At 39.5% G+C, this 23,335-nt stretch overlaps 1 protein-coding gene across 1 annotated transcript in view; it reads right to left on the bottom strand.

Moving 5' to 3' along the window:
* Nucleotides 1-7,628: 7,628 nt before the first annotated feature.
* The window catches only part of CADM4 (cell adhesion molecule 4), a 1,113,916-nt gene continuing 1,098,209 nt past the window's right edge, over nucleotides 7,629-23,335 (bottom strand). Inside the window, exon 10 of the mRNA XM_044079430.1 lies at nucleotides 7,629-11,234. Coding sequence (XP_043935365.1) covers nucleotides 11,125-11,234 — 110 coding nt within the window. The 3' untranslated portion in view covers nucleotides 7,629-11,124. The remainder of the gene's footprint in view (nucleotides 11,235-23,335) is intronic.

Here is a 23,335-nt window from a genome sequence, read left to right as displayed (position 1 = left end):
AATGTAAGTACAGTTGTGCAGAATATCTGCAGTGTAAATGCACCATATCACTAGTGACCTGCTGGTGCAGAGGGCCTCTGCAATGTAACAGCATCATGCTTGGAACTGACCTCTTTGTTTGGAAGGAGCTGAAATACTAAATGTTAAAATCATAAAAAAAAGACAGCATCAATTAAATAAATTGAAAGTAAAAAATATTGCATTAAAAAAAAAATACCACAGAATCCTTGAGAACATATAAGCAACTGATATACAGTAATGCAAAAATTAAGAAATACAAAAGGGGAAAAAAAGGCAAAAGTTAACTCTGGGATTGCACAATTTTTGAGTTAAGTGAATATGTGTTCTACCAGAAACAATACTTTCCCTTAATTCAAATTTACTACGGCCTTGGGCTTTGGTGTTAGAATAATCAGTTTAGGGGCAACAGGAGTAGAGCCCCACATAATGATTGGGGGTCCCTTTCCTGTAAAATTTCACCTTAATTTCTAGTTGTTATGTTTCATATTGCTATGTATCTGTCTTGTGTATAGACAGTACGTATGACTCTTTAGGATTTTTAAACTGTAGTCTCTTTGACTTTCAGTCTTTTACATTCAGGATTGTTTGTTTCAATATTTTAATATTTGGTCATTCACAGTGGACACATTTTTTGGCACTGTCATTATTTAAAAGCCACTGAGCTTGTAGAAGGACCCAAAGTGCACCAATGACTAAAATTTGGCCCAGCCTATGAGAGAAGCAAAAGAGATACAGGAAAAGCAGTACATGAGTCGTCTTTCATGAAAGAGAGGGAGATACAGAGATTGAGGGTGCTAGTAATGTTAGAATCAGAGGGATAGTGACAGGCCTGTAAAAAGTACTAGGCAGTGGCACAACAGACTCCCTACTACTAGTTGAAGAAAAACAGTACTTATCTGTAGGAAAAGAAGAAAGGCAACCATCTAGAAGTTAATACATATCAATGATTTATTTATACAATTACATCAATTCATTAAATAATTCAAATGACAATTAGAACCTACTGGAAAATACCTCATATCACTTTTTTTTTTTTTACTTTTTGGGAAGTTGTTTCAATGACATAAATGGTGAAGGAATGGAGTGGGCTGTAGCTATAGCTATAACTCCCAGTCATCTGACAGTACTAGAAAATCCACCTGTAAACTAATTTATCAAACAACTTGGGACCTAAGCGGACATGAATTCCTCCAGATAATTCTGGCCCAATCTGTGCAATATAATAACAAGAAATTTGCTCAGTTAAAAAGAAATACAATAACACATTAATAACTAATGGAGGTTATGCTAAATATAGCAAAAACTGTGGACAACATGATTACTGGCCCAAAGGCAGGAGGCATTACAGCATGGTAGTCTCACTTAAATCACATCATAGACATGCAAATAATTGTATATGACTCTTCTGCTACAGGATAAAGGGGTTGGAGCCAGGCTATATACTGAAGCTATTAGAAAACAGACAGAATTTTAGCTTATGTATTTATGCAAATATTTAAAGAACAAGAAGTCTGTATCTGTGTTGTGCCAAAACAGTTTGGAGATTCAGAGTGGTAGTCAGCCATATACAAACCCAGACACTAAAAATGACAATCAGAGAAGGAGGTGTCAAGTTTTATATCAGACCATCTTAATATGACAGCCTCCAGGCTTACTGATATGAAAGTAAGTGTGTGTGTGTGTGTGTGTGTGTGTGTGCATGCATGTGCTGGGTTTGTGATGGGAGTGGAGAAAATGTCTTATTAGGCAACATGGGTGGGCATGGTTCCAGATTGTAGCTGTGTACTAATATTGAAGGCCATAACAGACAAAAGGTGTTACAAAGAGTAGGAGGTGGGGTCTGGGATTTGGGGGTGGGTGGCAGACAGAGAGTAGGAGGTGAAGTTTGGGGTTTGTGTGTGGGACGCAGGGCACTGGTAAGCCACAGACTATAAACTAAAGTAATGACCCAAAAGACCTTTAAGATGGAATGATGTGTCATAGTACTACATGCATCCTTGAGGAAACAGGAAAGTTGATCCATGAAACAGAGAGGGAAGATCTATATTATGAAGGACTGACAAGTGTGGGCTAAAATGTCAAGTACAAAGAAAGATGTGCAATGGATGTGTTGGAGGAAGGCACTGGTTTGACAGTGAGTTGAAATTCTTGGCACTGTAAGTGGTAAAGACAAAAACAAGGGCCACCAGCAAAGACAGTAACAAATGGTGTAACATTACAGTAGGTACACATCTCTGTGGATACAGGAGATTGCTCAGTCATGGAGAATGTATTCTTTTCTGCTGATACAACTGTTCTCGTGTTATTAGAGGATGCGCGCACTGGCTGGTAAACAATATAGCCAAATGTGTCAGAAAAAATGGCAAAAATGATTCAGATGCAAAGTTTTCATTTTTTGATTTACATTATCACATCACCTACTCATTACTTTCACCTGAACCCAGTCTACTAACAAGAGTACTTGTCTTACGTATTGAAGAAAGAGCTTAGACAAATGTATAAAGCTTGTATGGTCCTTCCCCTCATCACTTCCATGGAAAATGCTTTATCTGAGTCAAAGCAGGCAATACAGAGGTTGCAGCCCTTACAAGAGCAAAGATGTCTAGTTCCAGACAGTCTCTCTTACCCGAGACAATGGAGCTAAAGAAATAAAAAGACGCTTACTGTTAAAGTGGTAAACAAACCTTTATTCCATCAGAGTACAAATGTGATCTACAGAGAACAAGGCCATTGTGGTTCTATGCCTTTCTATTGACTGCTCGTGCACAGTCTGCAGGCTTTCCCCCATATGTGAATAGGATTCCTCTGAAAAATATGCTGATTGGCTTAATTTCACTTGTGCATATGTAAACTCTGTGCACACATACATATAGACATACACACACAAACACACTTTCTGTGTGTGTGTGTGTGTGTGTGTGTGTGTGTGTGTGTGTGTGTGTGTATATATATATATATATATATATATATATATATATATATATATATATATATATATATATATATAGATCTACATCAAAAGATTGAAGACCCATACAATTGACTGACAAAACAATGAGACCACATCATCAAAACTCTGGATAACCGAAAACTCACAATCATGAAACTCGGAACATCCAACTATAGAAGGTAGCAGAACTTAAAGGAATATTTCCCCAATTAAACACAGTCTACAGTAAATAACTACCAGCAGTTTTGCAGGGAGGCAACCCCCCATGTGGGGGGCTGCTCCCCCAGCTAACCCCTAAATTATATATACCAAGATTGCACTACAGTGAGAAAAGGGTAAATTTCCCAATCCTCACTGTACCATCATCTCCATTTCAGACTACTGATAGCTATTTTCTGTAGCCTGTGTTTAATAGGAGAAATGTTCTTTAAGTTAAAAACGGACTTTACTGCCTTGTATAGTTTGTTGTTCTGGGTTTCGTGATTGTTTTTGGTTATGCAATGTTTTAATGATGTGGTCTCACTGTTTTGTAAGTTGATTATATGGGTCTTTGATCTTTTGAAGTAGACCCCCCCCCCACACACACACACACACATATATATATATATATATATATATATATTTTATATGAACAGAGACACACACACACACACACACACACACACACACACACACACACACACACACACTACCCTTCCCATAATGCTACTGTGGGTTGGGTCATAGCAGAAAAGGATCTGAGACAAATCAGTTCATTCATCTAAATAAATAAATATATGTTATCCTTTATCCTTTGTAAGCAATTTATATATTCATTTTTTCTGTAATTCTATGGGTAAAACAAGTTTTGAGAAGGGATTAAAATAACAAACATTTCTCCAAATATGCTATGGGTGATAGAAGTGTGATGAACATAACTGTAAATGGAACTGGTGGGAAAAAGCTTTATCGTAACCCATCTGTCTGTTTCTGTGTTGTAGTTTGTGTTGCTGAATGCAATTGTATATTCATCATCTCTGCCCTCCTTAACAAAAAAAAAAAAAACTCCCATCAGGGATCCAAAACATTAAAACAAACATCACTCTTAATCTAGGAACACTCTAATTACAACTTTATTTGCATTTTGTTTCTTTTAATATTCTAATTTTTTACTCAGTTTTGTAGCTTCATTGCCTCATAATCTGTGTCTAGTTTATTTCCAATTCATTAAATAACCACTCTACACTAATTAACTGATTTCTGCCTAATTAAGACAATTACCCGTTCAGCTTGTTCGTCCCTGTGCTGCTGCACTTGAGAACAGAGATTTCTGTTGTGAGCCCCCATTTCACAGTCAGCCATGATATGTAGGGGAAAAAAATCAAATGTGTCATCAGCCACCAGGCTCTGGCTCTATGCAGCACCTATATACACCTATGTAGCACCTATAAACACCTATATACAATGCAGCACCTACATACAATGGATGTAACACTTCTATTTCACTTACTTAGGTGTCACTTTGATGTGAACGGTGTCAAGGAGACTCCTGCCTGCTCCCTACTCACAGCAGGTTTCTAAAAAGCAAAGGTTCTTTCACAAGGAAAACAGAGATGATGCCATGGTGGTACGGCGGTAGCATTGTTACCTCACAGCAAGAGGTTCTCCCATTCGATTCTCGGTGTGGCTTGGGAGTGCCTTCGGTGTGGAGTCTGCATGTCCTCCCCACGGTTGGGTAGCATTCGAAAGACATACGTGCATAAATGGGCATGCCTTCATTGAAGGTTGGGCATTGAGCTGGCACCTCGGCATTTCGTAAAAATCTACTGCCAGTCATTAGCGGACCGGAGTTCCGCTGTGGCGACCCCTTACCGGGAAAAAGCCGAAAAACAAACAACAACAGTTTGTGATTTAATGCACCGCTTGTTAAGCCAAAGCAGCAATATTAGGATGTGCCAGATGTTGAATAATCTCATATATTCAACCCACCCCCCTCCCCACACACACACAGATGCGCACATATCTAAACCATAAACATCATACACTTTGTACTTAAAAAGATGCCAGTGTTTCATGGCAGTTCCATTTAGTGACAAAAAGGAAAATCATTAGGACTAGGAAGAAGGCAAGCACATGTCAAATTAACCATGGTATTACAAATTAATTCTGATGGGGTAACATGAACTGCTCAAGGGCAGTGTGTATGCATTTCACCTCAGTTTTATGATTGTTTTGTCAATATACATAAACAATGCACAACTCTATCCAGCAGGACATAAATTGATTTTTCTGCAATACTTAACAAAGGAATGTTGTTCCCGCAAACAGAATCAGGGAGGCTACATATTGAGAAACATGAGGCATAAATGAAACAAAGAGGGCTAAAGTGGCTCAGAAAAGTAACTAGCTCTGCAAAATGGCGAGTGCTTCTGTATTACTAAACATACAATTATAGATTCATAATATGCACAGTTTAATATGTGCATGACATCTTTAGCATAATCAGATTAGTCTCAGAGGACATGTGGGTCACACTGCACAACTGCTGGTGTACAGTCTCAGCCATCTCACTGAATTAGAGTGCTAAATTGTAATGCATTTACATCTCTAGATTATTCTTAGAACTCAGTCATTGTCCATCAGCACAGGGAGTTCTAAATATAGTCATAAATACGAAAAGGACAGTACTGTAAAACTCCCAATAATGGTTGTGTCACACAAAAATATACATTTACATACACACACACACACACACATATATATATATATATATATATATATATATATATATATATATGAGCATGGAAAACTAACACTTAGTGACCAATGAAGTTACTGATTCTGACTCCCTAGAATCAAGAAAAAAGAACCAGGAACTGTAGACAAGTTCTGCTGAGAGTTCAGAGTAATCAAGCACTTAAACCTTGTTTAAAAGAAGATACGTCTTTATTGAAAATAAAAGATATTAAACAGATGAGCACTTTCACCCTTAATTGGGATTCATCAGATTTGATGAAGCCCAGCTAAGCAAAGTTAAGGGCAAAAGAAGTCTCAGTCAGCAACTTCATTGGTCTCAAAGTACCATTCTCCTTGTAGTTTAGTGGTTCTCTTAACGGTGTGATACTTTCCAAGGCTAGAAAACTCCTGCACCTCACTGCAACGGTGCTTTACCTCTATATATATATATATATATATATATATATATATATATATATATATATATATATATATATATAAACAAATCGGTTTCAGTGGCTTTTTATGACCCAGGATTAACAAGAAGTTTTGACACCAGACACACCATAGCACCTGCAGCAGAAACACCATTTAACTTTAACCATTATAACAAAGAAAAGCAATATAGTTAGGTATTGGGACGAGATAAAATCTTGACTCACTTTGCAGGAGCTACAAGGGATGTTTAGAGGAAAAAAGTATCAAACAGAGCACAACAATTTTCTTTAAACCTTTGTGTCTGTTACAGTGCATCTTAGAATATACAGCAATGCTGAAGAAAGGGATTTTGTGACAAACCGTTGGTTGTTCCCCAAGTGATACCAAAGACTGCAGCTTTAATATAGGGATACAATGAAGGAAATGCATTGGTGACAAAGGATAACAGTAAGAAAATATATTTGCAGCCACAAGTGTCAGGTTTGGGGGACAGGTGTAGTATGGAACACAAATAATCATTCAGGTTTCTCTCAATACTATTTTGCCAGTGAGTGACTTTAATTTTAATATCTAAAATATCTACCAGACACACAATAATAATAATAATAATAATAAAATAAAGACAAGCTTCTGGCTATGTTTAAATTTCCCGGTGCATTAAATAACACCTTGTTATTCAGGCCATTGTATGCCTGCAGGCAAAGTGTGTTTCACAGTTTCTGGCTTTGGAGGCTTTGAAAATGAAGCTCGCTGACTTCCCGTTCCCTGTAGTTATGATTAAATAATCATAAAACTGTCATAATACATAAAGCCTGTGAGGCACTGGACTTCAGAAACCGTCATTTTACTTCGCACTGTCAAGTAGCAAATGTGCCTTCTGCTGAAGAATTCCATAAAACACCAAGCAATACTGAACAAATAATATTGCAAAATGGCAAGGAACATCACGGGTCTGCCCTATTTTAGTGTCCTTTTTGACCTGCACTTTATATGTTTGTTGTAGCAGTCATTTAGGACGTTTGGTGCTTCTAAGCTTAGCCACAGCTATCTGAGAGGCAATTTACACAAAGATGCTTTAGGAAAGAACAAAAAAAAAAAAAAATAAAATATAAACTGACCAAGACCCTTGAAAACCCACTTTCCCATAAACCTGAGTTGAGTTTTCTGTATCCTCTAAGAGCTGCAAACATACAAACACGTAAGTCCACACATGAAACATTCTTAGTCCCATCTTTTCCTTCAATTTGATGGGATATTTTAAACTAAAATGGCATGAACAAATATACTGTGCTAACTGTGTATCACTTACACAAGTTTAAGGTCATGCCATACTCAAGGAATGAATTTTGACATGCTGCTGGTAAAAAATAGGATTACCCTTCTGAGCAGTTGCTATGTTACTATTAGGTCCTCCATGGTAAAAATCAATATGGCACAGTGCTTGACATATCAATGCAAAGTCAGGGTAACTCAGTGTTAGCAACACCAGGCCATTGTTAAATTATTTGTTATTGTACTACAGATTTTATTGTTATAGAGTTTGGATCAAGCTGTTACATCATGCTATCCACGTATGTGAAACAGTAAAACTACTTTTATTGATGTAGTAGAAAATGTATAGCAACACTGCTTTACAGATTATAAAAATATGTAATCAGAAATGTATGTATGGGATATGTGTTTTGACTTGTACAAATAAACACTTTTATGAAAGCAGCAAACAAAAGTACAGATTAACAAATTGGCTGTGTTTTTAATCATTGATAGCTACTAGTAAGATGGCATTCTTACTTTTACAAGTCGAAATTTGAAATACCATTTGCTGAGACAATGCTCAGTCTTGTAGTATATATTATTTCTTGGCAGACTTGTCTCAAGCAGTCATTTTCTATATGATTTTATTCCTATAATGAGACTTTACAGCTAGATCAGACATGTTCTACAAAGAGTAGAGACAACTTTCATTGTTCAGATACCATCACTTACCCCCTATCTACTATTTATTATAGTATTTGCATACATCATCTCATAGGAAAAAACACTGATAGCTTTTGTAAAGACAACAGCAGACTATATGTTCGCACTTTCCATAATAAATATATCCATAGGTGATACTGTGCAACTCCTTTACAAGGTCCACTCCTCCAGTATCAAAGTATCAAACCAAAAAAATATGATCACATGTTTGGCATCACTTCACCTCATGGCCTTTAAAATGATTGATATAGAAAGTAGTATGAGGTTTTGCATAAATTTAAGATTCATCTCAGTTGCAAGACAACTTTCACACTCTAGAAATAAATTATGTTTACCATGTGAACATGAAAATTTTGATTATTAGGTACAAGTGTACCATATGGCTACTATTTTCTGCAGTGGACTCAATACCCACCAAACTTGTGTTTGATCAGAGGTGAATCTGCTTTATTTTCTTATTTTTCATGTATTGAAAGATATAAAAAAAATGCCTTGGTGAAGTAACAATGTAAAAAAAATTGACATGGTGAAGTTACAGCATACCTGCCTCTCTTGCATCATAGGTACACATTTTATAACTAATAATATATTTATGACTATCAATGGATTGAGAAGACAGTATATGTAAGCATGGCTGGTAACCCCCTCTGGTATTATAATGTTAACTAGCACTAAAGATGAGACATAATGACTGCCAATACTGCTCATAGTGCATTATGGGAAAAGTTACTGATGGCTAAATTATTTGGCACAAGTTGCATTAAATAAATTAATACGGCACTCATTTTCCCTGAATTATATGGACTGTGATTTCAGCTGATCCTATATATATATATATATATATATATATATATATTTATTATTATGTGCTCGTGCTCACCTTCCACTGCCATGAGTTACGGGAGAAATTAATATCATGAAAATGAGTGCCTCAGTTTCCATGGCTATAATGGATCCTATCTCTGTCCATAGAAGCATTCGAAACAAACAGCAGTAAATATTGACACTGCAGTGCCAGCCAATAAGACTGTCTGGATGCTTGGCTAATTTATGTTAATAAAAGACAGGCAGGCCCATAGCTCTCAACCTGCCACCTTGTGAATCAAGGACATTCCTGAAAATAATGAAGATAAAAGGTCTCAAAATCAGGGAAATATTTTAAATATTAGTAATAGTGACTTTGGAAATAGATGGAACAAGAGGAATGGTATTAGTTTGCAGTTTCTGAAGATTAGAAAGTATCATACTGTAATGTTTGGTATTATTAAGCAGTTGAGATAATCGCAAATGCCACAAAATTAAAATTTTGCTGGGGTTAGGGCAAACCTTGGAGGCAAAATCACAGCCAACTGAGAGATATGGGTGAGCCAGGTCTGTAGCTCTTGCTAATGGATTACACACACTCACAAAATTAATATGTTTACATTTCAAGATTTGGCACTTCAGATGTCATTGCTTGGCTGTTGTTTAAATAATCTGCCCAGCCATTTCATCATTCAGATGAATAACGGCACGTTCCCTTTAACTCCTGATGATAGTAACTATATAGCACACTGACTTGAAATGAATGCAATCTGTGAAGTGAAGTAATGAAATACTTTCTCCTTTTTTGTCAAAATACAAGAAAACTGATCACCCTGATACAGATTAAAAACTACTCTGCACATTGTCTGTGTGCTCCTACATCTCATTCTGTATATCTGCCATGAGTTCATTTGGCATGCATACTCTACACATTTAGTAATGTCATCTGAATTTGTAGTCTGTGTTTTCCCTAGCTTCATGCACATTCTTCTTTAAATTACTCAAAGAATGACTTATGCCTCATAAGCAGTTGACGTGCAGTATTTTATGCCCCCAACAACATGAAACACTTGTATTCCACTTAATCATTTACCTCCAGTTTTTTTTTTTTTAATGCGAATCCCTTCTGTCTTGGATGCTGTCGGTTTTATGCTAGTTCATCTACAATAAATCTTCAGAAATTTGACTGACCTTGAATGCCTAAATGTATCTTAATCTTTATAAAGAGACCTTCAAACACCCATTTTTTCCTCCATAAATCTTTTCAGATGTAATGTAAATAAAATTGTGCAATGGAGCTTGAGAATATACATGTAACACTGATTCATAAACATGTTTGGAAAAGACTGATGGAAATGAGAAACAAGGAATCGGATTGGTCAGATATGAGGACATGATCAGGACAACAGAACATGTTAGAAACACAACTTTCTGAATCTCGTTACTAAGTTCTTAAACACAAATGAAATGTATTATTTTATAACTGCAGTAAGGCACTCCAGGGTGTGCATAACTATGTTATAAAGGCACTTTTTAGGTACACATATTTATCTGTGCCTCACTTTTTAATGTGCAGTTATCTCACATTAATGCACACCCTGGTTCAGCTTACTGCTAAACAATTACATTTGTCAACTAGATTCCATTCTGAGAAAACCAAGCTGGAATCCAGTACCAGCATTATAGATACATTTGGAATTAACATTGTTCCCTTTCTTCTAAGTATTAAAATAATTCCATTGTCAGGTCTTGGCAAGAAACCAGAAATCTACCTTAAGACACACATATATTACTTGTCAATGACAGAGTGCATGGTGTTACTTAATTTAAATATCTACAATGTAAGACTTTAATCTGGCTTTTAGAGGGTGGTCTACAGCAGTTCTAGAAAAAGGACAGTATCTTTAAATTAAAAAAAAAAAAACAAATATATAGATACATATATATATAAAACAAATGTGTGGCAAGTTGATGTTTTTCCTTATCATTAAACCCCACACTAGCCAGAGCTATGTTGTCTAAAATAAGAAAGTAATGTCCTTGTTGTTGTGAAGGCTACACCACTCCTGTGTAGGGTATAGGTGCTCCTCTTGTCCATCCTGAGCCAGTTTGTTAAATAAAGCCAACGGAAAGAAGCTAGTTGTTGCCATCATAAAACATCCCACTGATGTCAGCTACTTGACTGCCCCACAGGCCACTCATTGGATGGTTTCGGCGATTTAAATAAAAAACTCCTCTTTTCTCTTGTGAGTCTCGTTGCCATTAAGGAATGCCTCTCTTGCTTCTCCATGCTCATCCAGTCCGCTGGCTTCATGTGTCAGGTATGATCCTGTAATGAAGAAGAGACGTTTTTCAATCACACTTTATATTTTTGCCTTGTCATTATGTATTCATTTCATTTTGATAACTTGATAGGTCTCGCTTGGAGATCTACGAGGCAAAATTTAAAACTGTTACTAGTAAATACGTACAGAACAATCATGGATATGTGAGTGTGTGCACATATGTATATAGGTGTGTGTGTGTGTGTGTGTTGTGTGCGTGTGCATGTTTTATTTACTTTGGAGATATCAGATCATATTTCTGGGACAGAAAATTGAATGGAAAAGATGAAAGTAATGGGGGAGGCTCCTATCTTCCTAAGCAGATGACTTTTTCTGCAACACCCCTGTGACATCCTTCTTCTGGGCCATTAATCAAGGAGCCTCAAGTCTCACCACTGACAGCAGTGGAGAGTGTTCAATTAGATCAAAAATGGATACATACAGTATTTTCAGATGCAGCTGTATGCACCAAGCACAATTTCCCTTAAGAGCACACAGTGAGCACACTGTAATCTTGGGGCTGGGTTTTCTTTCCAGGCCACAAATAAGACTCTTCCTTTCTCTCTGCAGAAACTAGTGCTCTGTGTCTCTGTTCCAAACATCTGACAGACACACTGTTTAAGATTTGATTTTCACACACACTCGCGCGCGTGCACACACACACACACACACACACACACGCACACACACACACACACACACACACACACGCACGCACGCACACACACACACACACACACACACACACACACACACACACACACACACACACACACACACACACACACCCCTGGGAAATGCTGGCACACATTTACCTGCTATGCCACTTCCACCGAGACTGTAAGGTAGATTCACTGGCACCAGCCAGCTATTTTAAGGATCTTGCCATGGTACCCGATTATTCTTGGTAAAATTAATACTTATACAAATGGTAATGTTTGACCAAGCAGCAAGACTTTCAGGAGAGTGATGCCACAGCACCACTAAATAAATGCAAGTGCTCTCAAAGGATAGACTATTTTCTAAAAGACCAGACACAATGAAAGGTTTAGATATATTTAATAAAAATAAATAAGACAATACTGAATATTTATTCACAATAAACACCAGAGTTTCAATTCACAGGAAATATACAGATGGAAAGGCTCAGACAGATACAGAAAAACAATACTTAGCTAATCTCACAATTTCCTGACTGAAGAATTAGTGTTCCCTTAGTTAAGTTACTTACTAAAGCAAAGCAAGATGAAGTAGATGAGTGTCTTTGTTGTCAGTTCCAATAACAGAGTGCTGAGTTTCACAGTCACATCTCTCACTAACATCCAAGTACAGTTTCAGTATTGGCTACAAAATTATATCACATCCGGTCACCTGATTATGTGGTTCCTACACTACCCCCTCTGACTAGAAACTTGAGCCATGATCTGGCACAGATGTGTCAGAATACACACCTAGAACTTTGCTACGGCTTATTTCAGCATCGGGAGACTGTAAAACAATTAATTCACCACTAAGGACAATAACAGCAGGACCCCAGCCCAGACATTGCTTCTCTGGCTGCACTCAGGCCTGTGAGATAAACTCTTTATGACCTAAGCCAAGTCATTTAATTTCAGACTTTTTTTTTAAGGTTAGCTGAGCTGAACTTAACCCCTTCCCTTCTAGCATTCTCAGTTAACATATATACATTTCATCAGTTACAATACAGTCCAGACCAGCCTTTGGTCAACTGCTGCCCTAGACAAGAGGACTACATTGCACCCCCCCCCCACACACACACACCAACCGGTGCCCCCATCCAGGTCTACCTACACCATCCAGATTACTGGAAAAATGCCCCTGCTAGAGTGGTGCCCTAGGTGGCTGCCTATGCCTAAGGCCAGCTATGAATACAGTCTGACATACATGTATAGTTTTTTTTCTATCCAACAGGACCCACTATTGATACATTTTAACACAAGCAACTTTACAAATAAATTTTTAACATGCATCTGTACAAATCAGTTTGATATTCAAATGACATAAAATTCTTTACAAAACACCAGCTAGCTATCCTGGCATATGTTACAGATATACTGCCCTACTCTCTGGCATAGCTAGCACTAACTCACATCATCACAACCCCCTACAACATTTATATTATTATTATTATTATTATTACCTCTGAAATCATCATAGCATAGGGTTAAGAATAAATCTTCCAAAATTCTAAAAATGTCATTATCAACATTATTCTCACACACACACACACACACACACACACACACACACACACACACACACACACACAAAACATAGAATTTTGTTCAGCAGAGACAGCTGTCTGAGATACATGTACAGCAACCAAAATGTCTAGATGATAATGCATATTGTACTTTGGAAAAATTATAACATAGTTTGGCAAAAAAATGCATGAAGTATAATATGAATTTTATGAATAGCAATGATTTATAAATAGCTTAAAACAATAGCCAACAGCTATAAATTAAGCAAGGAGAAACATTTAAAAGGAATTTAGTATAGCATACATTTTTCTTGGAGCTATCTAATTTAACTTTAGAGTAAAAAAAGCACTCTTATGGGGACATACCTACCTGAGATAGAGAAAGAAACAGACAATGAAAAACCTCAGTGAGTGAACAATACATAAGATGCAGACAAAAAAATGCAGCAACATAATCAGAAATGGAAAGTAAGAGCACCTCACTATAGTCCATGTAATTCTCCAGGCTGCAACACAAAAGCTTTTTGGTAGGGGATCTGGGTTACCAGAGTGATAGACAGAAAGGTACAGGATGTTTCTAACAGCATTCCCTGGCATAGTGATATATGTCAGGATAGTCTGGAGTCCATAGGTTCATAGGTTCATAGGTTGGTACTAGGCTATCAGCCCTAGGGCCTATACAAGCCTAGCCATAACAATTCCCTGGCTATTTCTTCCCACATTATTTACTTTCCTGGACCCCTGTCTAGCAGGGCGACTGACGTGATCCCTGGGGTGAATTTCCTTTCTCCCATCCAATCGTCAAGGTTCCTCTTGAAGAGGTCCAAAGAGGCACTCTGCTTGACATGTATGGGCAATCTATTCCAGAGTCTGGGGAGTCTCTGGGTCAGGAACCTATCCCTCCAGCATGTTTTGTTTATTGTGATGACAAGGTTTAGATCCCTGGAGCGTGTAGCTCTGAGGGATTGGGATTTCTTTAAGTGTAGCATGTCCAACAGCTCTGGGTTTGACATGGCCTTGTATGTTAAGCAGAGATCGCCTCTGAGTAGACGATATGCGACAGAGTATAGCTGGAGCTTTTTAAGGCGGTCAGCGTAGGGCATCTGCTTTAGGCCTGTGATTCTTTTAGTGAGGTATTTCTGAGGCCTTTCCAGTTGTTGCAGATGTCTTGAGAGGTACATACCAAATGGGGCGTTGTATTCTATAATGGGTCTAATGAGGGATGAGTACAGTGGGACAATGACCTCCTTTTTTCTGGATGAAAAGCCCTTCGTGATGTGGTGTGCCACATAGAAGGATTTCCTGACTGTTGTGGCGATGTGGTTATCGAAGGTGAGACCACTGTCTACCTGTGTCCCTAAGTCTCTTATCACACTTTCTGTGTTTAGTGTACTGCCACCTATATGGTAATTCATGGATACATGTTTTTTCCCAAAGGGGATAACAATACATTTCTTGGCATTGAGCTTGAGCCCATGGCTCTGGCACCAAGCATCTGTTTCTGTAAGACCCTTTTGTAGAGTATCCACATCATTTGGGGATGCAATAATGGCTCCCAGTTTGCAGTCATCTGCAAACTTTGTTAGCCAGAGTCCCTTAGTGTTGACCTGTACTTCAGAGAAGTAGATGCCAAACAAGAGCGGCCCCAGGACTGAACCCTGAGGTACTCCACTTGTCACTTGTCTGGAGCTGGATTTGGAGTCGGCTACTTTTACAGTGTGGGTTCTATCAGTAAGCCATTTAGCAACCCATTGGGTGACATAGGGATTAATACCCAACTTAGTAAGTTTATCTATGATTCCAGAGTGGGGGATGGTGTCAAAGGCCTTGACAAGGTTTAGATAGGCTGTGTGGACCACCTTACCCTTGTCCATGGCTCTGGAGACTGATTCAAAGAAGTCAATCAGGTTCAGGAGACAAGATCGGCCCTTCACAAACCCAAACTGGGTGGGGTCCAGTGTTTGAAGGTTGCCAATGTCTTTGTTTATAAGTTCCATGATAATACGCTCCATGGCCTTGCAGATAAGGCTTGTCAGACTGATGGGATGGTAGTTTCCGGGCATATAACAGTATACATTGTATATTACTATTAAGTAAGACTCTTTGGCTAACAACGTTTGCAGATGACTGCAAACTAGGAGCCATAAGTTTAAAGTATGATAACTGTTAAGTGATAAGCATAAAGAGGCAGACAGAATGCACACTTCTGTAAGGCCCAACAGTCTTAACCAGACTCACGTGCAGTCTATGTGATGCAGCAAAAGAAACATAATTGCGGATTGGGATAATTTTTCTCAAGCAAAACTTAAAGGCAAAAATCGTGACTGCTAGGAAGGAAGCAATAAAGGAACTAGATTAGGCTACCCTTAAAAAAACAAGGCATATAACAGTATACATTGTATATTACTATTAAGTAAGTAAGACTGTCATCATGGTGACCTGATATCGTCTGTGTAAATTGATGTCTGCAGATTAAATACAGACCCCAGGCAGAGAAATGGGCAGAGGTGGTTACTTAAGGAAAAAAGCTCTTTAAGATCCCTGTATCAAATAAGACTTTATTTTTTACTAGAATGTCAAAGGTGTCAAGTGTCACAAATGTATAGACTGTTTTCTAGTGGTAACCTTATAAATCTCATAAAATGCAACCTACCTGGCTAGGAGTTCTGCTGTTGGAGGGAACACTGATGCTTAAGAGCACAAGTTTACCTGCTTTGTGGAACAATTATACACAATGAATGACTCTTCAAAATTGATTTTCCTGACTGTAGGTTTCTAAGGTAGATTAGGATAACATGTCAAAAATACACAGACGATATTAGGTCACCATGATGAGAGTCTTACTTACTTAATAGTAATATACAATGTATACTGTTATATGCCTTGTATTTTTAAGTGACAAGTGGAGTACCACAGGGTTCAGTCCTGGGTCCTCCTGTTTGGTATCTACTTCTCTGAAGCGCAGGCTATAACACATAAGGTCTTTGGCTAACAACGTTTGCAGATGACTGCAAACTAGGAGCCATAATCAAAACTCCTAATGATGTGGACAAACTACAAAAGAGCCTCACTGAGACACATACCTGGTGTCAAAGCCATGGCCTGAAGCTCAATGCCAAAATGTGTATTGTCATCCCCTTTGGTAAAAACTCTGTACCCATGAACTATCACATAGCTGGTAGTCTACTTAATGCTGAAAATGTGATAAGAGACCTTGGGACACAGGTGGACAGTAGTCTCTCCTTTGATAATCACATCGCCACAGTGGTCAGGAAATCCTTCTACGTGGCTCATCTCATCACAAAAGGATTCTCATCCAGAAAAAAAGAGGTCATTGTTCCCCTCTACTCATCACTCATTAGACCCATTATAGAGTACAATGCCCCTTTTTGGTATGTACCTCACAAGACATCTACAACAACTGGAAAGACCACAGAAATACTTCACAAAGAGGATTACTGGCCTCAAACAGATGCCCTACGCAGACCGTCTCAAAAAACTACAGCTTTACTCCATCGCATTTTGCCTACTCAGGGGCGATCTCTGCCTAACATACAAAGCTATGTCAAACCCACAGGTGTTGGACATACTCCACTTAAAGAAATCCCAATCCCTCCGAGCTACACGCTCTAGGGACCTAAACCTTGTCACCACAATAAACAGAACATGCTGGAGGGATAGATTCCTCTCCCAGAGACTTCCCATACTCTGGAACAGACTACCTATCTATGTCAAACAGAGCTCCTCATTAGCACTCTTCAAGAAAAATCTTGATGATTGGATGGGAAATGGGAAATTCACCCCAGGGATCACCTCTGTAGCTCTGCTTGACAGGGGCACAGGAAAATAATTTTCTTGGGTGGCGAAAGCCAGGGTACATTTTTTGGCTAGGCTTATATAGGCCCTAGGGCCAATAGCCTAGTACCTACCTATGGCAACGTACACCTCAGAGGTCTTCTTTTCTCTATGTAATCTCTAGTCATGCACTCTTCCAATTTGCTGCATAAGCCCTCTTAATGGGAAATGTCTTCAGAGTTTGAGAACAAACATGACTACAAAACCACAAGTGTTATAACTTACCTGTCTACAACAGCCACCCAGCAGCTTACAGCAGCATGTCTGGGATGCATGATAAAAGCTTATTTCATAAACAGCTAAAAGCAGGCATATTAAAGTCAAATCCTCCCTCAGATAATGTATCAAAGAGGGAAGTTACAGCTGTCTGGGTCAAAGGTGTGCTGCCAGTAAAATGCTGAGCACATCCTGTCTTTGTGCAGCACTCTGGCAATGAAAAAGAAAGATGTGCAAGATATGATGCATACAACCTAGATGAAAGGTTCCCACTGAGCTGAAAATCTAGATGCTGGGTTATTACTGCCAGCTAGTTTGTTTGTTTGACAGGACCTCATTGTAACTGACTAGAAAATACTGCCAATATAAAAATATCTACACCTGAAAGGACTGGAAAGGAATCCATCTTTTAAGGCCTAATTACTCTTTCGACTAAGGAAGGTTCTCTACAAAAGGGCAACTATCTATCCCAGCAGAGTGCTGCCCCCCTGACATCTCAGATGCTCAGGTAAGAGCCGCCCTCTCCAAAACAAAAAACACAGCATCAATGGGACCAGACGGTGTCCTGGGCTGCGTCCTACATGAACTCCAAGAAGAGCTAAACCCAAACATAAAATTACTGTTCAATCTCAGCCTTACTACAGGATATGTACCCAAAGAGTGGCGTACAGCAACAGTGGTCCCTCTCCACAAAGGTGGTGCCTCAACGGATCCTGGAAACTATCGTCCCATAAGCCTGACTAGCTTGGTCTGCAAAGCTATGGAAAGGATCATCATGGACCTCATAAATAAAGATATTGGGGACCTACAGACACTGGATCCTTCCCAGTTCGGCTTTGTTAAGGGCAGATCCTGCCTCTTAAACCTGGTTGATTTCTTTGAAACAGTCACCAAGGCCATTGACAAGGGGAAGGTGGTCCACACAGCCTACCTGGACTTCGCAAAAGCCTTCGATACAATACCCCACTTGGGCATTATAGATAAGCTCACCAGCTTAAATATAAACCCCTATGTCACTAGATGGGTTGCAAACTGGCTCAAGGACAGAACCCACATGGTTAGAATTGCTGGAGCCATGTCAGACTCCAAACCAGTTACAAGTGGCGTCCCACAAGGCTCAGTCCTGGGACCTCTCTTGTTCGATATATATTTCTCAGAGGTACAGGCCGACACGGAAGGACTGTGGCTGACCAAGTTCACAGATGACTGCAAACTGGGCGCCATAATCGACTCTCCAGCTGACACAAGCATCCTCCAAAAGGGCCTCATAGAAACAGACAACTGGTGCCAGAGCCATGGCCTCAAGCTAAACGCCAAAAAGTGTATAGTCATCCCCTTTGGCAAAAACAAAGTGCCCACAAATTACCACATAGGTGGTAATCCATTAAGTACAGAAGACGTAATTAGGGACCTGGGGACCCAAGTTTATAGCAATCTCTCATTTGACAACCAAGTGGCCAAAGTGGTCAGAAAAACATTTTATATAGCCCACCTAATCATGAAGGGATTCACATCTAGATCAGGGGAGGTCATCGTGCCTCTTTACTCATCCCTCATCAGGCCCATAATTGAGTACAATGCCCCTTTTGGGATGTACCTTAACAGACACCTGCAGCAACTGGAAAGACCCCAAAAGTACCTCACCAAGAGGATCAAAGGGCTCAAACAGATGCCATATGCTGCCCGGTTAAAGAATCTCCAGCTCTACTCAGTGGCATACCGCCTGCTCAGAGGCGAGCTGTGCCTGACGTATAAAGCCATGTCCAACCCGGAATTAATGGACATGCTGCACCTCAGAAAATCCAAATCCCATCGAGCTACGCTCGAGACTTGAACCTCAGCACTGAAATAAATAGGACATGCTGGAGGGACAGATTCATAACCCAGAGGCTCCCTTCACTCTGGAATAAAATCCCAGTCCAGGTTAGGCAGAGTCCTTCATTGACTCTCTTCAAGAGGAATCTTTATGAGTGGATGGGAAATCGTAGGTTTACCTCGGGTATCACTTCTGTGTCACTGTTAGACAGAGGCACAGTATACTAACCTCGAAAAAGGTCATAGCAAAATAAATTTAAAATGGGTGGCGAAAGCCATACACACTCTGGCTAGGCTTATAAATGCCCTAGGGCAGATAGCCTAGTATGAACCTATGAACCTATGAATAAATGGAAACTAGAGATGCCCTGACTAAGGAATCTGTTTCTTTCACTGGATGCAAAGTAAAGTTGAAAGTACCATATATGCAATTTTTGTAAACTGAGCTATCCCTTTAACAGCTTTGAGTACCCATGTGAAATAATTCCAGAGCTTAAAATAGCCGACGTTCTGACATATGTAACAGCATTCCACACAAAAAGTGTTGAAATGTGTGCACAAATATTCAAGATGCTTGGATGGGATTGCAAATCACCAAGCTTGGATTCTGATGGCGTGGTGCAGACAAAGGGAAACAGATGGCCACAGTCCATCCTTCTAGCCTGTTACTTCTTTTCTGTAGATAATGAAAAGCTTGGTATTCATGTTTATATAGATGTCACACTCCCCACAGCTAAACTTTCTGTGAACACCGCAGCGCACAACAAAACAAGTGTAGCTTTACACCATTGTTGACCTGACAGAGACACAATCGCCAAGAAATGTATGGGAGAAGAGCAATACCTGTACAGAAGTACATCGAGCTCCTTAGTGCTGCAATTATAGAACATTAAAAAGAATAAAAAAAAAGTAATTATGAAAGCATCCAGCATGGGAGAGGGATTTATAGGTTTCTAGTAAAATGGTCTTCAATTACACTTTTCTTTTTGATGGCCGGGAGTTCTAACCTAAACTTCCTTGCACTGGTGGTCCAAAGGCACTGTCATTGCTTCCAGAGAACCAAAAGGAGGGTCGCACTATCCAGCTGAAAAGGAATCTGGAAAGGTTTAAAAAAACTGGATGTTCCAAGGGGACTCAAAAACAGGAATGAGTCCGAAGGTCAGAAAAAGGCCTACATAACCATGTAAATAAAGGACAGGCCTACATCACTGTAACCCATCTGGGAATTCTATTTTTTTGTTGGTATTGAGAAAGCCTGTTACCAACATGGTGGTGTGAGGCGGTGACTTCAAAAACACCTCTGGCTTGTAAAGTGTTTGCATTAATGTGTCAAATCCCACTTCTGAGAAATTCTAAGGAATGCTACTCTGCCCTCAGCTCTGTTACTTAAACTGAGTAGAGAACAAGGCGTGTTGTTGAAAATCTAATCATCCTCCAATCCATTACTGATGGATTTACTGCATATCATGGTGGTACAGCGGTAGCATTGTTACCTCACAGCAAGAAGTTCTCCCGTTCGATTCTCGGCTTGGCTTGGGAGTGCCTTCTGTGTGGAGTCTGCATTTCCTCCCCGCAGTTGGGTAGCATTTGAAAGACTTGCGTGCGTAAATGGGTGTGCCTTCATTGAAGGTTGGGTGTCGAACTGGCACCTCGGCGTTTTGTAAAAATCTACTTCCATTCATTAGTGGACCGGAGTTCTGCTGTGGCATCCCCTTACCAGGAAAAAGCCAAAAGACTTTCTAGCAAGTCAAATGGCATCAGAAATACTCAGTCTAGGAATCTAAATATCTTCTGTAACATTAACAGAATGGTTTGCAGGGACAGGTATATCTCGCAGAGGATACTGCAGTTATGGAACAGGCTATCCATCCACATTAAATAAAGTTCATCCCTGTCCCCTTTCAAGTGCAACTTAGATCTATGGAAGGGAGACAGACAACTGACCCCAGGGCTGTCCCCCGTATTACTAATGGACAGAGGCAGCTCCTAGATACTTTACCCCATGCATGGGGGCCACTCAAATTAGCAATGGTATGATCCCAGTTATTCTCATTAGGGGTTATATGTAATTAGCAACCATGGGATGGATAAGGCCAAATGGGATAGGTTATTTTTGCTAGGCTTAAAATGGCCCACAAGGACGGCTAGCCTAGTACTCATTTTAAGCCTAGCCAATTCCCCTTTCTAGGTCAATGGTCTTGAATTACACATAGGCATTATGGGGAGGGAGTTCAGAAAGAAACTGGTTTGCTTGTCTATCCTTTTGACAATCAGATGATCGGCTATATCAAATGGCAAGGTAGATTAAGAGATAGGACAGTAAAATACTGAAACTGAGAAATATAGTGGTGGTGGTGGTGGTATTAACTTAGGAAAATTCTGAGAATAGGTCCTGTCAGGAAGACCTTATGATGGTGGGACTCAAAGAAAGCAAGGAGGACCTCACCCAGTTAGATTCATAAAGAAATTGTTAGCTACTTAGTTGAAAGAGTAATCCTTATTTAGTTTCCCAAGTGGACTGAGCTCACCGTGTGGGTAAGATGGCAGGCAGAGGAGAACAACCATGCACATAATCATTAATTGCCACTGTTAGAAGGTGAAACATTGAGTTGTGAGTCAAGCAGTGTTCTAGGGATTGTTTATGGCCTGATTACAAACATGGAAAGTTTTTTTTTCCTGTTTCAACAACCAACGGCTGCTGTTTGCCCTTCTTTATTGAATACAAGGACAGATGTGTATTCATTTTCCAGTAATATTAAAAGAAACTTGGCAGGGTAAAATGTACTAGAGCAAAATAGCTGAAGGAGTAGTTAAAATTTATAATGAAGTCATTAAGTGCATGAACTCATGGTGGCACAGCCTGGAGCACTTGAGTAAGGAGAGCATGTACATGCCTATCCCTTTTGTACAGTTAATCCCTGTAGTAATGGCTAAGTAATATGAGCAGCCTCTCGGGATAACAAGAGAGAGAAGGTAATCTACTGAGTAAGCTGGTGCGAGCAGACAGATTATCTGTAGCTGTAGAATGGGTCCAAGAGTCATAGGGGGGAAGGGATATATCCTCAGTAAAAGGCAATATCAAGTGGCAGGATATTGCAGATAAATTCGTATCAAACATTGCCCCTCTTTTCCACTCAGCCTCCTCCTACTATCACTAGGGAACAGGTCCTCAATGTTCTTTGTAAGGCAGAGAATATTGCATCAATGGGCCCAAACAATATCCCATGCCGCCTTCTAAATAGCAAGAAACATGATCTATCAGGCCATCTTGAATCACTAACCATAGCCTCCAAACAGGCTGTGCACCTCACAAATGGAGAACAGCAACCTTCACTCCTCTGCACAAAGGCGGGCTATCAACAGACCAATAAGTCTCACTAGTCTCATATGCAAAGCCACAGAAAAAAATGACATGGAAATATCTGTAATGACAAAGGAAACCTCCAGACAATGGATCCAACCTAGTCTGGTTTTGTCAGGGGCAGGTCATGCCTACTCAATCTGGCTGATTTCTTTGAGAAAGTCACCAAAGAAATGGACGAGAGCAAAACAGTTCCTACCTTGACCTGGACAAGGCATCTGATGTAACACCCTACTCAGGCATTTTTGAAAAACTCAAGAGGTTAGGTATAAGCCCTAGTGTCACCAGCTAGATAGCCAGCTGGCTTACGGATATGATTCAGGAAGTTAGAACTGGGAAGTCCACCTCTAGAAAGAGATCAGTCACAAGTAAAGTCCCTCAGGGAGCAATTCTGGGACCACTCCTTTTTGGCATCTACTTCTCTGACATTAAGGCAATGTCAAGGGCCTCTCACTGATCAAATTTGCAGATGATTGCTAATTAGGACCAGGCACACAATCCTCCACCGACACTAATTTTCTCCAAGAAGGGCTGATTAAGACAAATAACTTGTGTCAGACCATGGACTAAAACTAATTGCCAAGAAATGCAAAATAGTATCATTCAGGAAGTCATCCATCCTTGGTAACTATCAT

Source organism: Protopterus annectens, chromosome 8.part0, assembly GCF_019279795.1.
Source record: "Protopterus annectens isolate FY-2018-M chromosome 8.part0, PAN1.0, whole genome shotgun sequence".
Classification (NCBI taxonomy): domain Eukaryota; kingdom Metazoa; phylum Chordata; order Ceratodontiformes; family Protopteridae; genus Protopterus; species Protopterus annectens.
This window is presented reverse-complemented; position numbering and strand designations above follow the sequence as displayed.